The 17,782-nt window shown below is 38.1% G+C and overlaps 2 protein-coding genes across 6 annotated transcripts in view; both read right to left on the bottom strand.

Moving 5' to 3' along the window:
* Nucleotides 1-10,231, bottom strand: part of XRN1 (5'-3' exoribonuclease 1) — a 128,859-nt gene extending 118,628 nt beyond the window's left edge. For 2 of the 3 annotated variants that reach the window (XM_037525851.2, XM_054700762.1), the window contains exon 1: nt 10,039-10,209. In XM_037525851.2, the coding sequence (XP_037381748.1) occupies nt 10,039-10,113 (75 nt within the window). In that variant the 5' untranslated portion in view covers nt 10,114-10,209. Of the gene's footprint in view, nt 1-10,038 lie in introns of all 3 variants that reach the window. The other variant, XM_037525850.2, reaches the window with a different exon arrangement.
* A 1,610-nt stretch (nt 10,232-11,841) lies between these two features.
* ATR (ATR serine/threonine kinase) overlaps nt 11,842-17,782 on the bottom strand; it is a 121,085-nt gene continuing 115,144 nt past the window's right edge. For all 3 annotated transcript variants that reach the window (XM_037525846.1, XM_037525847.2, XM_037525848.2), the window contains 2 exons: nt 12,948-13,053; nt 11,842-12,205 (listed from right to left, as the gene is read on the bottom strand). In XM_037525846.1, the coding sequence (XP_037381743.1) occupies nt 12,032-12,205; nt 12,948-13,053 (280 nt within the window). In that variant the 3' untranslated portion in view covers nt 11,842-12,031. The remainder of the gene's footprint in view (nt 12,206-12,947; nt 13,054-17,782) is intronic.

Below are 17,782 nucleotides of genomic sequence, written 5' to 3'. Positions count from 1 at the left end.
TGTACACATAACAACACATTTCCTATTATTGAGAAAAATGACATTAAAAATTATCAAAGACAGTCTGATTGCACCAAGTAGTTTAGAAGTAGTTCAAGGCTAGAACAAGATTTAGTATACAAGAGATATTTCAAATGTGAAAGAAAGGAGCCCATAAAATAAATTTTTATCTCACCTTATAGAAATATTAAGTCCAGATGGATTAGAAATTTTAATGAGCAAAGTTAAACTTTCCATACAAATATTCTGGTAATCTTAAGAGTAGGGAAAGTCAGATCTCATAGCCAAACAAATGGCTGACTTGACTAAAAAAATTTTTTTTAATTTATAAGGATGGGGAAAAGTATCATAAATGAATTCACTGAAATTGACAACATGCAAATGAGGACAAGGTCAACACTCATAAACCTCTCCTGTCTTGCCCGCTGCTCCCCTCAACAGTGTATTTCACTAGATGCCCCTGTTCTGTTCCCCACTCTGTTTCTGGTGAATCCTCTCACTGCCCCCCACCCCTGCACCGCTGGCCTGTACCCTTGTTCTTGTATGTATAAATAATCTTTTTTTAAAAATTCTCAAATGTAAGTAAAGAGCAACTTTTCATTTTTTTATTCATTTATTTTTTAATTTTTTTTATTATTTTTTAAAATAAATTTTATTTTTATATTCCCCATACAATTGCAACCCCCTTATTTTGACCCCAATCCCTCCCCTCCCCACCACCCTACCCCCCATATAGTGTCTCTGATTCATAGTTGTTTGTTAATTTTGATTTTCACTTTCTTATAGTTATTCATTTTCCTGGTCCCTTATTTAAGTTTTCTAGATTCCTGCTATGAGTGAGACCATCCGGTATTTTTCTTTTTCTTTCTGGCTTATTTCGCTGAGCATGATCCCTTCCAGCGCCATCCATGTTGCGGCAAAGTGCATGTGTTTATCTTTTTTGATTGCTGAGTAATATTCCATGGTATATATGTACCACATCTTCTTGATCCAGTCATCTATTTTTAGGCATTTGGGTTGTTTCCAAAGCTTAGCTATTGTAAATAGTGCTGCTATAAACATAGGGGTGCAGGTGCTCTTTGGAATTGATGTTTCTGTGTCCTTTGGGTAAATACCTAGGAATGGAATTGCTGGATCATATGGAAGCTCTATGTTTAGTAGGTCCAGAAATCTCCACACAGCTCTCCATAGTGTTGGACCAGTTTGCAGGAGAGTTGGACAGCGCAGCAGAGTTCCTTTTTCTCCACAACCTCGCCAACATTTGTTGTTGCTAGTTTTTTTAATATGTGCCATTCTCACTGGTGTGAGATGGTATCTCTTGGTAGTTTTGATTTGCACTTCCCTGATTACAAGTGATGCTGAACATTTTTCATATGCCTGTTGGCCATTTGCATTTCCTCTTCAGAGAAGTTTCTTTTTAGCTCTTCTGCCCATTTTTTGACAGGATTATTTTCTTTGTTGTTGTTGAGTCTCATCAGCTCTTTGCAGATTTTTGTGATTAGTCCTTTATCATTAGTGTTGAGTGCAAAAATGTTCTCCCAGTTGGTGGGGTTTCTCTTTGTTTTGGTTATTGTCTCTTTTGCTGTGCAGAAGCTCTTTAATTTGATGTAGTCCCAGCTGTTTATCTTTGCCTTCACTATCACTGCTTTGGGTGATGTGTCTGTAAAGATGTCTTTGATGTGCAAATCACGTAGTGTTTCGCCTATATTTCCTTCTATATATTTTATGGTTTCAGGTCTTATGTCTAGTTCTTTAATCCCTTTTGAGTTGATTTTTGTGTATGGTGTGAGGCAGTGGTCAAGCTTCATTCTTTTGCATGTAGCGACCCAGTTTTCCCAGCACCATTTATAGAACAAACTTTCTTTGTTCCAATGCATATTCTTAAGAGCAACTTTTAAAAGCATGGGTAAAGCAAAATTAAAAAAATGCCACATGCACACAAAAATCTAATAAACATTAAAAGATATTCAATATTACAAAATTAAAACAATTCATAATTTTTCTCATCATGTTAGCAAGGAGTAGAAAAAGACTGATGTGTTACCCAGTATTGGCAAGATCTAGGGGAAATGTGTATTTCATGCTACTAAAGGCAATAATAGACTTTATATTAAACATTTATTAGGTGCAAAGTGTTTATGTTGATTCTCTTAATTTTGATGATTTTAAAAGAGAAATATTTAATTTCCCATTTTATAAGAGAAAATCACAAAGCTAGAGAAAAGAAATGGTTTACACCGTCTGTCGAGGACTGGGATATACATTGGTGTAACTAACATGAAAATATATATCAAAATTTGAAAAGTGTATATCTTTGATCTAGCATTTCTTATTTTTTTTTTAAGATTTATTTTATTTATACAAGAGCTGGGGTACAGACCAGATGTGCGGGAGGGTGAGAGGATTCACCAGAGACAGACAGGGCGGGGAACAGAACAGGCAGATTTACTGAAATAAACTGCTGAGGGGAGCAGGTCTGCTGTGCCAGGTCTGCTGTGCCATGTGGGGTAGCTCCCTGGCCAGGGATTGAATTCATGTGGCAGCGGCTGGTAATTGTTTGGTAGCACTGAGACTTTAACTCCAGTGCCACCAGGTAGGTCCTGACCTAGGATTTCTACTATTGGAACTCTGTCCTAGGAAACAATCAGAAATGTATGCAAAGACCTAAGTACAAGAATAGTCACGGGAGACATGACAAAAAATGTAAACAACTTAAATACCTAATAAGAGAAAGCTGATGTTGGTACAACCATACAATGGAATGTTACACAACAATTGTAAAACATTATACAGATTCATATTTGACATGTGATAATATTTATAATATATATGGTAAAGTGACAAAAGTAAGTTATAAAACATCAGGTATATTATTATCTCATTTATTGAAAGTATCTACATGTATAGCTGCATAAAAAAGGCAGTATATAGAAACAAGTTGTTACTAGTGGTTAACCCTACATGAGGGAATTTCAACTACTTTTTACTTTTCTTCAGATTCTGTAACAGTTTTCACATCTTTCTGTAGTTATTGAATTTTTATATAATGAGCACATATCACTTGCATAATCTGAAAAAACATATAATTTTCCTTTTAAAAAGAAATTTTAAATTTTGTTCTTAGGCTTCAGATTAGTAAGAAAGATAAAATGATTAAGTGATCATTAGTCAATGTGGTGAACAAAATGAAAACACACAGCGGAATCTTGCTTCTTTACCAAAAAGATAATAATGAGTTAAAACACCTCTAATGTAGAAATTGCACTGTTATCTTATACTTTTCCCTCTTCCTCAAACCCTTAACTAGCCACACAGGTGTTTTTAATTTAACATGCAAAATTTCTAGAAATTTACCCTCCTATCCATTCCCACAATCTCATCTTTTTCTCTGAGATTTCTCACCTAGTTCAAGCCTTTAGTTTCCCAACTGGACTCCTTATTTCCACTTTTCTCTTCTCAAAACTCAAACCATTTTTCTAAAACATACCCTGATCATATTGCTTTCTTAAACTCATGATACACCAAATCCTTCATGCCATAAAAGGTTCAATATGATTTAGCTATTCTCCTTCCCACAATTCCTATTTTTTCCTCTTTTCACATATACTGAAAGCTAATTAAGTTATGTGGAAAGCCCCAAATGTGCTAGGGGTAGTCTCAAACTCCTGTGACTTTACAAATGCTGTTCCTACTTCCTGAAATATTTTTCTTTCATTTTTGCACTTCCTCCCTCTGACTTGGTAGATTTTGACCGAACTTTCAAGACCTAGTTAAGTATCTTTGGAAGCTTTTTCTTACCCAATGGAATGTGATGTTCCTTTCTTTATGTCTTATTTGTTCATTGCTCTTAATACATGCAGAATGCTGGGCACATATTAGTTGTTCTATTTTTTGTTGAGTGCTAAGTGGAACCATTAGTTTGTTCTTTCTTGCTAAACTGTTCCTTGAAGAGTTCCTCTGACTTGGTCATGTTTAGAACTCCTGGTTCAATGCCTGACACAAAGTAGCACATCAAAAATGTTTAATGAATAAATTAATAAGCAAATGAAACTCTTTATTGAGTATTACAGCACAGGTAGTCTATACCACTTAGTTGGAATATGCATTCATACTACTTTAAATTGTAGTTAAATATTACCATTTCAATATCTAAATTTCCCAAAACAATAGTTCCTTTTTGTTAGTATAACTTTGTGTCCTATTTAGTGTTGAGGCAAAATGCCACTTCCATAAAGATAATATATTATTTACTGACTGTCTAAGTGAGCTGTTAAGTCTTTAGTAGCTTCCTTGGTATGACAAAAATTTCTAGGCTCATCTACGATACTGTTGACTCTGAGCTGTAATCAGTTATTTCTCTAAGAAATCTTTTTTTTTTTTAATTTATTTATACAAGAACCGGGGTACAGGCCAGATGTGTGGGAGGGTAAGAGGATTCACCAGAGACAGAGCAGGGAACAGAACAGGCAGACTGATTAAAATGCACTGCTGAGGGGAGCAAGGGGTGAGACAGGAGAGGTCTGCCATGCCATGTGGGTATCTCCGCGGCCGGCTGGGATTGAATCTACACTGCAAGGGCTGCGGACAGCTTCACAGTGCTGTGCTCAACTGCCTGCGCCACCAGGGAGGCCCTCTCTAAGAAACCTTTATTTCTTTTCATGAATAATGGTATTTTAAGACCGTAACCTAGGCACTAAAGATACATACTATTACTGGATAGTCATTGTTTCCAGGGCTTATGAGTGAACGGAGGGATATAGTAAGAAAATACATGCATATGTGTGTATGCTTCATTAGCTCATATTGATATCTTCTATTCAAATTTAAGAAAATAGAATTTTTACTTGACATTTTCTCTGTTGCATCTGGAACACCTTTCTTTACACCAAGAATCTTGATTATCAAAAACAAAAGATTAGATGACAGAATTAAAATACTCCATAAAATACTTCATACTTAGGTATTTACCATATCACACATGGATTTCAGAAAAACAATCACCACCAATGAATACTGATAACAAAATTTTTGCAAAAGCCTTCCCTAGTTTTCAACTACATGACATGCACTTCAAAGACATCTTTACAGACACATCACCCAAAGCAGTGATAGTGAAGGCAAAGATAAACAGCTGGGACTACATCAAATTAAAGAGCTTCTGCACAGCAAAAGAGACAATAACCAAAACAAAGAGAAATCCCACCGACTGGGAGAACATTTTGCATACAACACTAATGATAAAGGACTGATCACAAAAATCTACAAAGAACTGAAGAGAATCAACAAAAACAAGGAAAATAACCCAGTCAAAAAATAGGTAGAAGAGCTAAAAAGAAACTTCTCTGAAGAGGAAATGCAAATGGCCAACAGGCATATGAAAAAATGTTCAACATCACTTGTAATCAGGGAAGTGCAAATCAAAACTACCAGGAGATACCATCTCACACCAGTGAGAATGGCACATAATAAAAAAACTAGCAACAACAAATGTTGGCGAGGTTGTGGAGAAAAAGGAACTCTCCTGCACTGTTGGTGGGAGTGCAAACTGGTCCAGCCACTATGGAGAGCTGTGTGGAGATTCCTCAGCCTGCTAAAGATGGAGCTTCCATATGATCCAGCAATTCCACTCCTAGGTATTTACCCAAAGGACACAGAAACATCAATTCCAAAGAGCACCTGCACCCCTATGTTTATAGCAGCACTGTTTACAATAGCTAAGCTTTGGAAACAACCCAATGCCTAAAAATAGATGACTGGATCAAGAAGATGTGGTACATATACACAATGGAATACTACTCAGCAATCAAAAAAGATAAACACATGCAGTTTGCAGCAACACAGATGGAGCTAGAAGGGATCATGCTCAGCGAACTAAGTCAGAAAGAAAAAGAAAAATACTGGATGGTCTCATGCATAACAAGAATTTAGAAAACCTAAATAAGGGACCAGGAAAAAGACTAATTAATACAAAGTAAAAATCAAAATCAACAAGCAACTATAAACTAGAGACACACTATGGGGGGGGGGCAGGGGAAGGATTAGGGTCAAAATAAAGGGGAGTGCAATTGTATGGGGAATATAACCAAAATGAAAAAGCATACATTGTATAAAAATGAAAAATGATGTAAGAATTATATAAAATATTAAAAAAAAAGCCTTCCCTAGTTTTCAATCTTTTTTATCGTTGCACTGTGTATACATCATTAGAGCATACTGCCAATATTAACTACATTTTCTCCCCCTTAACTCCCGTTTTCTTCGTATAGAAATATATTTAAAGTTCACCACAGTCTTATGTTGAAATCTCCCTTTCATTTTGAGTGTTTGGAGCTCATTTTCTACTGGATTCCTTAAGGAAATGATCAAAGGAACATTATTCCCTGAATTGTGGTACACTAAATTGTGGTACACTAATCCTTTACACTCAAAAGTCATCTGGCTATTTAACGTTACTCCATATTCTTCTGACATAAAGCAACTGCGGTCAAAAACTATGATGGGAACCTAATTTTCTTTCTCTTATATCAATAAGTCATATGTTGCTTTCTTCTAGGTGACCAAAGTATTTTTTTTCTTTTCTTTAAAGCCCAGTAATTTTACTAGGCATATGTGTTGGTATTTGTCATCTTTATCGATATTCTTAGGCACATGGTATACAGGTTTCCCAGGGTATACAAAAGTAGAATGGTCTTATTTGGTATGATTTGGTAAGTGATTTTGGGGGGTTGGAAATGCTAAAAAATTTTCCATACAAATTAATGCTAAAAGTACTCCCAAATCTAAAATATAACCCATTAAATCATATCAAACAACATTCTATGTTTGTATAGTGGGGAATCCTATATTCTTCTGACATATAATTTCAAATTTTTTTTTCCGAGATTTTGTCACCTTATTCCTGAGTTTTCATAATTGATACATATTGTTCTTTCATGTGATATCATTTTCTTGTACATTTTAGCTCATTCTGAAATATAGTGTGTAAGCTTAGTGTGTACATTTTTACTACAAGCTTTTTTTTTGTCTGTAGGGATTCTAGTTTGTTTCATTTTTTTAAAACTTTGTATGCTATTTAACCTCAATCTTTTTCTGTTGTTCACTTTTATGTAAATTTAATTGTCCTGAACTTTCAGTATGAGGAAAGGTTCAAGAAAGCTTTAACTTAATAAAACTCCCTCTTCCGTTTTGGGGTAGTGTTAAAAAATGTGAGCTTTATTTTTCAAGATTTTGTGATTCTGTAACCTTCCCCACTTTTATCTATATCTTCTTTTCTTCTCTAGCATCTCTTTTCTGATAAAATTTTATTTCACTCTGATCAATTTCTCCACAGGTTTATGGTGCCTTGGCAAGTCAGTTTGAAGAGGTCATAGGAAGCAGATTGCTGCTGCATTTTTAAACCCCTCAATCATAGATATTGGGGTTTTTTTCCTTTAAAGATTTATTTATTTATGCACAGAAGAGCTGGGGTACAGGCCAGAGATGCAGGGGAGTAAGAGGATTCACCAGAGACAGAGTGGGTAGCAGAACACAGGCAGACTGACTGAAATACACTGCTGAGGGGAGCAGGGGGCCAGTCAGGAGAGGTCTGCTGTGCCATCAATCATAGGTATTGTTATTTAATTAGCCCATATAGTCTTTTTTTTTTTTTTAATAGAGGCATGTTTTATTTATTTATTTGGGTTTTTTTTTTTTTTTTGTTTATACATGCACTAGGTACAGTCAGAAGCGCGGGAGGGTGAGAGAATTCACCAGAGCCAGAGCGGGGAGCAGAGCAGGCAGAAGGACCAAAGTACACTGCTGAGGGGAGCAGCGGGCGGCAGGAGAGGTCTGCGCGCCATGTGGGACCCTCCTCCGGTGGCTGGGGAGCAGCCGGGGATCGAACCTGCGCCGCAGAGGCTGCGGGCAGCTTCACAACCCAGCGCTCAACCGCTGCGCCACCGGGGAGGCCCAGCCCATATAGTCTTTTAGTGAATATTATAGAGTTCTTCTGTTCAGCAAATGTTGCTCATCTTCTTTATTCTTCACCTTGCAAAGATTTGAGCTCTTAGTAGTTTGCTTCACCTACTTGTATTTTGGGGTTCATGGAGTATCCTGTTACACAGTTCTGTTTGTTCTATGGATTGTTTATGGATTTTAAATTTTGCTACCTAGTTGCTCTGTTTTTTTATGTCAGGATACAGATATCAAAAACTATGATACTGTCACTACTGCCACTTTCCCAGAACCCATCAGGACTAGCTTTTGAATCATTGTGACTTACTTAGATACTGCTATTTTAAAGTAAGAGAGTAGTTGCTAACCTTTTATAGCATGTTTATTTTGGCTATCTACACTAACCAAACATTTTTGAATGACATCCTTTTGATCAAACAGGTTTTAAATCTATCCTCAGTGTTCACATCATAAAATTGTCTTAAAGGGATTTTTGTTCAGCAACAAAATTCCTTAAGTTGGGGAGACACCAAGACACTTTCATCAAACAAAATTATGTGCTAATAAAGAGCAGAGTAGGGCCTCCCCGGTGGGGCAGCGGGCTGCTCCCTGGCCACCGGAGGAGGGTCCCACATGGCGCGCAGACCTCTCTCGCCGCCCGCTGCTCCCCTCAGCAGTGTACTTCGGTCCTTCTGCCTGCTCTGCTCCCCACTCTGGTGAATTCTCTCACCCTCCCGCGCTTCTGGCTGTACCCAGTGCTTGTATAAATAAATAAATAAATCTTGGGAAAAAAAAAAAAAAGAGCAGAGTAAAAATTTATTGAACAAATATGTATTATGAAGTCAGTCTCAATAATGACATTTTTTTCATTTTAGAGATAAAGTGACTGATGCAAGACAGGTATTCAAATGTTTGTTGAATAAATGATAACAAAAAAAAAAAAAGAGGCCAGTCATTTGTCTCCATTTCCATAAGGTTCTAGGTACCTTTTTAATCACTTCTCTGTAAAGAAATGTTTCTCTAAATCTAGTGCGATCCACATTTCAAGTAAATTAAAGATAAACTGTCATTTTGGGGTTTTTTGGTAAGCTTTTCCTTTTATACTAAATCTGATTGATTCCAGCAACAAAGAATCCTTTCTGGAAGATTAACCCTTCATGCTTACAGTACTTTTTTTAAAAGATTAAGCCATAATTTAATAGATAGCATGGTGTTTGCCGGATATTTCTCCCACGACTAATGTCCTACTATCCATTATAACTAATTCAATTACTTGTACAAAATGCAAAACTGATTTTTCTGTAAAAAATGGAAGAGATGGACCGAAATCATTAAACGTGACAAACACTAACATATCATATAAAGCAGTTTACCTAATAGATGGCTGCATTTTTGGAATCCACATATAAACGCTGCCCTGGGGTGATTTATACATTTGTTATTATGGCTAGTATTGGTGCTTTCACAATTAATTTTTCTCACCAACTAACACTATGAAATCTCCAAATTACACCCCGCCCCTCGCCCAGTCCAAGTATATTTTTTTGTTTGTTTCTTTTGGAATACAAGAGATAAAAGGCACAGAGTAACAAAAGGTATCACAAATATGAATCATCATTCACGTCAGAAAGCCTAGGCGTTGGGGGTGGGGTGTGATGTAGATCTTGATACAGGAAAGCAAACAAGGTGATTCAACTGCAGAAGCGGTTATTGTTTTGTACTTGAGTCTGGTGCTCTGGACGGGCACAGAGTCCCTACGAGGGCACCCGCGAATCCGAGGGACAAGTCAACCTGCAGGTCCCTGGGAAGAGAAGGGGAGCGCGCACTAACGCGCACCAACTCGCGCTTAATTTCCGAGGGGCCGGGGCCCTGCCGGGGCAGGAGAGCTGTCAGAGCTGCCGCGAGCCCAGACACGCAGCCTGCGTTCGTCTTCTCGTTCAGATCAAGCGGGTGTCCTCAAACCTTCTGTTCCCCTTTCTTGGCCTCTCATCAGCCAGAGGCCGAGCAAAAACTCGGAGGCAGGAGAGCTCGAGTCCCGCGGTTGGCGAGAGGGCCGTGGGGCCCCGAGTCCTCGGCCTTCCGAGCGGCTGCCCCTGCATCACTCACCTGATGCTCTTTCACCACTTCGCTGAGGCAGGGATAGCGCTCCGAGATCCATCGGTAAAACTTGGGGACTCCCATTTCGACCGTCAACAATAATTCCAGTCAAGGCCAAACCGAAACCAAACGCCCCGCCGGGGCCTACGCCGCCGCCTCCGCCGTCGCTCCGCAGATGACAACACGCCGCCCGGCCGACCATAGAGCGGCCGCCGGGCCTAGAGCGCCGCGCCCCCGGGGCGGGGCCTGAGCGCCCGGGTTCACGCTAAAGAGCGTGGAGACGTGTGCAAGTGTGTGTTTCGTTTAGTTCTGAGAATGTGAGTTGAAGGGCTGGGTTCCGAAGTGCTCGCGCAGCTACTGGATGAGTATTACGGCTGATCTCAGTACTTTTGAACAGTTTTGGGAAGGTCTAGTGACTCCTTTGGTTTAGTTTGTTTGGCGAAGTAGTTTTTCCCTTTGAGTCATGGACACCTACCGCATTTTTTTCTTTAAAAAATTCCTTTCCAAATTATTTATTGGGAAAATAATTTCGACTCCCCTTCCTTCAATAGCCACCGTTTTCTTCATAATTCCTAAAACAGCCCCCAGTAGGAAATGTTTGCTTTTCACATTCATGTTTCATTTACCCCCCTCCAAGTTCAACTACAAAAACGCAAATTCTGCCAAATGAATGTAAGTGAAATTATGTTACATTTTCTTGTTTAATGTAGTAACTTCATTGCTTTAAAATTATGATTTTAAATCATCTGCAAGAAAATTAATGGAAACATTTAAGGAATTTCTAGATTTAAAATCGCATGACATTGGGGGCCTCCCAGGTGGCGCAACGGTTGAGCGCTGGGTTGCGAAGCTGCCCGCAGCCTTTGCAGCGCTGGTTCGATCCCCGGCTGCTCCCGGGCCACTGGAGGAGGGTCCCACATGGCGCGCAGACCCCTCCTGCCGCCCGCTGCTCCCCTCAGCAGTGTGCTTCAGTCCTTCTGCCTGCTCTGCTCCCCGCTCTGGCTCTGGTGAATTCTCTCACCCTCCCGCACTTCTGACTGTACCCAGTGCTTGTATAAATAAATAAATCTTAAAAAAAAATAAATAAATAAATAAAAAAATAAAATCTCATGACATTTTGAGAATTGCTGTTTTTCAAGACCAACTAGATTCTGCAGTCAGTACACTTTCAGTATGGGGGCATCTTTAAAATTACATGTTTACTTAGTTTTCATAGTCATGCTTCTTGGCTTATTTTTTTCCCCTATCAAATATTCAATCATACAAAAAAGAGAGCTTTAGTGAACTTGATGTGCTATTTATATCTTACTAACCTGCAAGTTCTTGTGCACAAATCTAGCCCAGTGCCTTGTCCACATTATTTAATTCAAGGTATTTCAGTTAAGAATTCAAATGAACTTTTACGCTAGCTGAAAAAAAGTTGTAAAATGAAATTAGGCAGACTTATTTGTTGTAAATAAACTTTTTATAGCAGAAGAACTTAGATGTTGGTGCCTCCCTGGTGGCACAAGGGGTTAAGCATCAGCATTATGAAGCAATTCTCAGCTACTGCAGCAGGAGTTTGCTCCCCACAAGGGAGGTGACCCATATGGTGCAGCAGACCTCTCCTGTCTTGTGGCTGCTCCCGTCACCAGTGTATTTTATTCAATCTGCCTGTTCTGCTCCCCACTCAGTCTTTGATAAATCCTCTCATCCCCACCCCACAGCACACCTCTGGCCTGTACCCTAGTTCTTGTATGCGTAAAGAAATAAATCTTTAAAAAAAAAGAACTTAAGATGTTCCATTTCTCCAGTTATAATGCACAGTGTATGTAAGAATGTAGTTTATTTCTTAATAACATATATTATTTTAAATATTATTAACAATCAAGGCGAAATAATACCAGTTGCTCTGAGAACATAAAACTTACATTGTACTTTGGAAATGAATAGATACCACCACATATTAATACCAAATTCATTAACTTAAAATTGTTAACATATTCCTTGAAGTAATTTCATTTCACATATATGGGGTCCAGCCAAGGTACATTTGGCATAATAAGTTTTCATCAGTAGCTTCTTGTATAAGGTAATGTACATGTCCTTCAATAGACAATGGCAGCCCTGTTACTCTGTTTCGGGTCTTGATTACACCTTGCAGTCGCTGGTCAATGTCAAGAACATGGGTCTTGGCCTAAAGAGAAGAAATTGAAAATCATAAGGACTAAGGACCCAATGACATGTGGATGTTGATCATTTGGAATTATTACCTTTCCTTTACTTAACAAATATTGATGTTATTTTACTGAGCATTACCCACTTTTTTGGTAAGAGCAAATAAAGAGAAGAAATTAAATACAATAACTTGGGATATTGATTTTGGTATGTTGAAATGTTGATCCAATATGAACTGCTTGACATTTTTCTAGACTATGAAATACCAAAGAATTGCTTCCACATATCAATTCCAGAAAAATAATAATTAAGAAATCTATCTTGAAAGTGTTTATAACTTAAAACATTTGGATGAATATTTTAATAACCAATAATCTAATACCTAACATTTAGGTTATGTTAGTATATGATTATGACCACTCTGTGAGCTATTTGAAATTCTGTAATTTCTCTCATTTAAGAGAACATATCGAGAATGCAAAGTGAGAATGATATTATCAGAAAAAAAATTCTCAGTCCATTGTCACTTATTAAAAATAACTGCAAATTTTGAGGCTTTAATATAAGTAAGAAGTCAATTTCTATAGATTAAAGCTTAGATATTGCAGTTCAATAACTGGAAAAAAAACTTAGGGCATTGTCATATTACAGAACTAGGCTTCAGAGTATTCAATGATTCAGTCATTGATATTATTTTGAATCAGCTCTCACTTGTGGAAACAGACAATATCAGCACATATCAAATTGTATGGTCTTCTAACCTTTTCATTGACAACTTCCCCAGTTTCATTAAGTGATGCTTTGGAATGCCCTTTCACTGGTTTACTCCATTCCACAAGAGGATCATGTAGAAAAGTCTTCAGGACACTAAAATTGAAACAAATATTATGGTAACAACACAATTATTATCTTTGTAAAACTAAAATTTCTCTAAAATCAACACTATATGAAGAACAAGTGAAGAATGAGAAACTAATAGTAGCATACGTTACTACTACTTCAGTAATATGTAATTAATATTTTATGTAAAATTACTGTTTTATGGTGAGGGGAGGGGAAAAAAGAACAGGGAGGGAAGAGATAAGATGGAAGAAGATCAGAGGTTTTCTTGGACAGTAGAAAAAAATGAGTTCTGTGAACCATTTCTAAAGGCTTTGTGCACTGGTAAATGAATTTTTGTTAAATGAATGAATTTAACCCCTGCCATGTCTCCAATGACCATAAAATATTTATAATTACCATATCACCATTTAGACCCAGGCGAGTTCTAGTGCTCTAGGTATCAAATCCAACTACCTATGGCAACTCAAATTCAAAATTTCCGAAACGGAATTCATTAACCCATTACAAACTTTTTCTGTATTTCTCAAGTCAGTAAAGAATAACATCATGCACCTATTTGCCCTGAGCAAAATTCTAATATTCATTCTTGCCTACTCTTCCTCTTAACACTCAACTCTACCTCCTAAATCTTTAGAATCTTTCTATTATCTCCACTTCTGTAACAACCTCATCCCATGTACCATCACATCGTCCTGCATTGCAATAGCCCTCTATCTAATTTTCTGGTCTTTAGCCCAAAAAGGGAATTACAGTTTTTCAAGATTGCAAATCTGATGATAAATTCCTTTTTTTTTTTTTTTTTTCAATTTTTTTCTTAAAATCCTCCAATGACTTTTGGTTGTTTTCAGCTCAAAGTCTAAATGTGCAAACCAGTTTCATGTGAACCTTTAGAATCTAGACCTGCTCATCTGTTGCAGCATCATCTTAGTACCACTTCCTTGAAGTCTATGCTCTAGAAAATAATACTGAATTTCTCAGGCAGTCCACAACTTGCCTTGATATTTCTATTCTCTTCCCTTTTGTATGGTCAACCCTATTTATCTCTAAGGTCTCAGCTGCATCCTCTAGAAATTATTCCCTGACTTCCTCAGATTCCTATTAAGTAACCTCTAATCTTTCTCACATGATGCCATATTTCCTCTTTCAGAGAATTTTCTTTTGCCTATATCTAATTAACCCCTGTATTCTACCAAAATGCTTGGTAGATTAGCTTTTTTTTTTTTTTTAAGATTGATTTATTTATTTATACAAGCACTGGGTACAGTCAGAAGCGCGGGAGGGTGAGAGAATTCACCAGAGCCAGAGCAGGGAGCAGAGCAGGCAGAAGGACCAAAGTACACTGCTGAGGGGAGCAGCGGGCGGCAGGAGGTCTGCCCGCCATATGGGACCCTCCTCCAGTGGCCAGGGAGCAGCTGGGGATCAAACCGGCGCTGCAGAGGCTGTGGGTAGCATCCCAACCCAGCGCTCACTTTGCTGCACCACCGGGGAGGCCCTAGATTAGCTTTTAAAGAAATAAGGTTAATAAGTAAGTTTAAAAAGTTATTTTAAAAACTTCCCATAGCTAACATATTTGACAGTGAAAGACTGATTTCTATGCTACTAAGAACAGGAACAAGATATAGAGAGAAAATTCTCGCCACATTTATTCCAAATTTACCTAATTAGGGCAATTAGACCAAAGTGGGGGGGGGGAGGGAAATATTGATATTGGAAAGGAAGTAAAACTACTTTCTAATTGCAAATGACATGCTGTTGTAGAGAGAGAGAATCTTAAGGTATCTATAAAAATACTACTACAACCAATAAACAAGCTCAATGAGGCCACAGGATACAAGACTGTGAACATACTGTAAATAACCGGGGAATTCTATTCCCCATCCCAGACATCAGAACAGATTTTGTTTTGGGAAGCAGTCATGTGAGAATGTGATGCCTACAAAGAAGCCAATTTTTTAAATTGGTTTACTAATTTTTTTAATTGGTAAACTAATGACCAAGGAGCCAGCTAAAGAAGATTTTAGCAATGGGCACCTAGCATTTGCATCTCCACAATGCATTCCTTAGAAATCAGAAAAATGACTACATTATAACATTTGCCTTCCCCTGCATAAAGATAGCACTTGCATTTCTTTAGGTCAAGGTAATTTAGCAAATGTAAAGATCTAAACCTATAAACAAAACACAGAATCTCCCTGTTAATTCTTAATTAAATTTTTATAAAGGGTGACTCACTGTCCCTTTTCTTCTTCTCTATGTATGCTACTCTGTAACAAAGTACATAAACTAAATTCTAATTTAAGAGTAGTTCTCACAGAGTAAAATCTGTCCAAGTTTTTCCAGGGTTGGAATCTCCACTTCGATTATCTAATAAACTGTTCAGTTGGCACCAACAAAGGGGTCACAGAACTGCTGAAACTATCTGGAGTATGGAGAGGACCTGGCCCTTTGGTGCCAGCAGGGCCCATTGAACCTGGAGTTCCAGCACTCACTAGGTGAGTTCTACCAGGATCTCTGAACTCGTGATTAATTGTCCATGGTTCTTGAGCTAGTAGAAATGTGCTTTATGTTGTCCAGGTGGACAGGTTTTCCACAGGGTTGGGAAATCCTGAATAGGTGTTCAGGTTTTCCTGGTTCTAAACCAGAGGTCTAATAAAGGCAGTAAGTTTAGAGTTCAAGCTGTTGTTTTCTTCATTCAGACATCTAAGTTGACAGACTGGTTCAATTAGCCAAAACAAAATCTATCCTGAATGAGAATAGCTTTGGCTAATTCCAAAGACAAGGAATATTTTGTTCCCTTTAAATGGCACAATCATTATCTCCAAGTGGTTGGAGATTAGCAGAGGTTGAGATTAATTCTTGAGATAGATTAATTCTTGATGCATGTAGATACATGAATTCCAGTAAGGAATTCCAGACTACGCACCTAAATATATGTCATGTCTTCTTGATTCATCACCTATCCTGGGATATTTTGGTTGTTTCCATATGTTAGTGGTTGCAAATAGTGCTGCTATAAACATGGGAGTGCAGATTTCCTTTTGAATTAGTGGTTTTGTGTTCCTTAAGTAGATACCTAGGAGTGCAATTGCTGGGTTATATTGCAGATCCATTTTTAGTCTTTTGAGGAACTTCCACACTTCTTTCCATATGGGCTGGTCCAGTCTACATTCCTACCAAAAGTGTAAAACAGTTGCTTTTCCTCCACATTCTCACCAGCTCTTGCTTCTATTTTTGTATGCTCTCCCACCGCCCCCTGATATGGACCATTCTCACAGGTATGAGATGGTATCTCAATGTAGGCTTGATTTGCATTTCCCTGATGACAAGTGATGATGACAGCCATCTGCATGTCTTCTTTGGAGAAATGCCTATCAAGTTTTTCTGCCCATTTTTAGATTGGATTCTTTGTTTTCATTTTGTTGAATTGTATGAGCTCTTTGTGGATCTTTGATAGCAGCTCCTTGTAAGATGAATGAAGTGCACATTTTTTCCCATTTAGTAGGGTGTCACTTTGTTTTGATTACTGTCTCATTTGCTGTACAGAGACTTTTTAGTTTGATGTAGTCCCAGTTTTCATTTTTTTAAAGATTTATTTATTTATGCATACAAGAACTGGGGTATAGGCCAGAGGTGGGGGTGGGGTGAGAGGATTCACCGAGACAGAGTGGGGAACAGAAGAGGCAGATTTCACTGAAATACACTGCTGAGGGGAGCAGCATGCGAGACAGGAGAGGTCTATTGTGCCATGTGGGTCAACTACCTGGCTTGGGGTGGAACTTGTGCTGCAGTGGCTGCAGATAGCTTCACAGTGCTGCGACTTAATCCTTTGAGCTACCAGGGAGCCCCCCCTTTAAAAAAAAAAGATTTATTTTATTTATGCGTACAAGAGCTGGGGTGTAGGCTAGAGGTGCTGGGAGGGTGAGAGGATTCACCAGAGATAGAGTGAAGAACAGAACAGGTAGACTGACTGAAGTACACTGCTGAGGGGAGCAGCAGGCAAGACAGGAAAGGTCTGCTACGCCATGTGGGTTAGCTCCCTGGCCAGGGATTGAACTCATGCTGCAGTGGCTGCTAATTGCTTCATATTGCTGAGACTTAATCCCTTGCACTACTAGGGTTTTTAATATTTTCCTTCATGCTGAAGTTGAATCTGTAAAGATGTTTCTGAAGTTTATGTTGTGGATAGTTTTGCCTATTATTTCTTCTATGTGTTTTCTGGTTTGAGGACTTACATCCAACTCTTTTATCCATTTTGAGTTGGTTTTTAATGTGTGATGTGAGACAGTGATCTAGTTTCATACATTTTATGTGGCAGCCCAATTTTCCCAAAATCATTTATTGAAAAGGCTTTCCTTGTTGCAGGGGCTATACTTTGTGCCTTTGTCATAGATTAGTTGTCCATAAATGTGTGGTTTTATTTCTGGGCTTTCAATTCTATTCCATTGGTCTGAATGTCTGTTTTTGTTCCACTACCATGATGCTTTAATTATTATGGTTTTGTGGTATGGCCTAAAGTCTAGAAGAGTGCTATCTCCATTTTTCTTCTATTTAGTCAAAAGAGTTTTCACTATTCAGGGCCTTTTGTGTTTCTACATGAATTTAAGTAATATTTGTTCCATTTCTTTGAAGAATGCCATTGGGATTTTTATTGGGATGCATTTAACCTGTAAATTGCTTTGGGTAGGAAGGCCACTATGACAATGGTTTTTCCTATCCATAAGCAAGGAACTATTTATATTCTTTGGGTTTTATT

This window comes from Talpa occidentalis, unplaced genomic scaffold (genome assembly GCF_014898055.3).
Source record: "Talpa occidentalis isolate TD23 unplaced genomic scaffold, MPIMG_talOcc4v2.1 talOcc4.4, whole genome shotgun sequence".
Taxonomy (NCBI): Eukaryota; Metazoa; Chordata; class Mammalia; order Eulipotyphla; family Talpidae; genus Talpa; species Talpa occidentalis.
The sequence above is the reverse complement of the archived record's forward strand: the minus strand, read 5'-3'. Positions and strand labels throughout refer to the sequence as shown.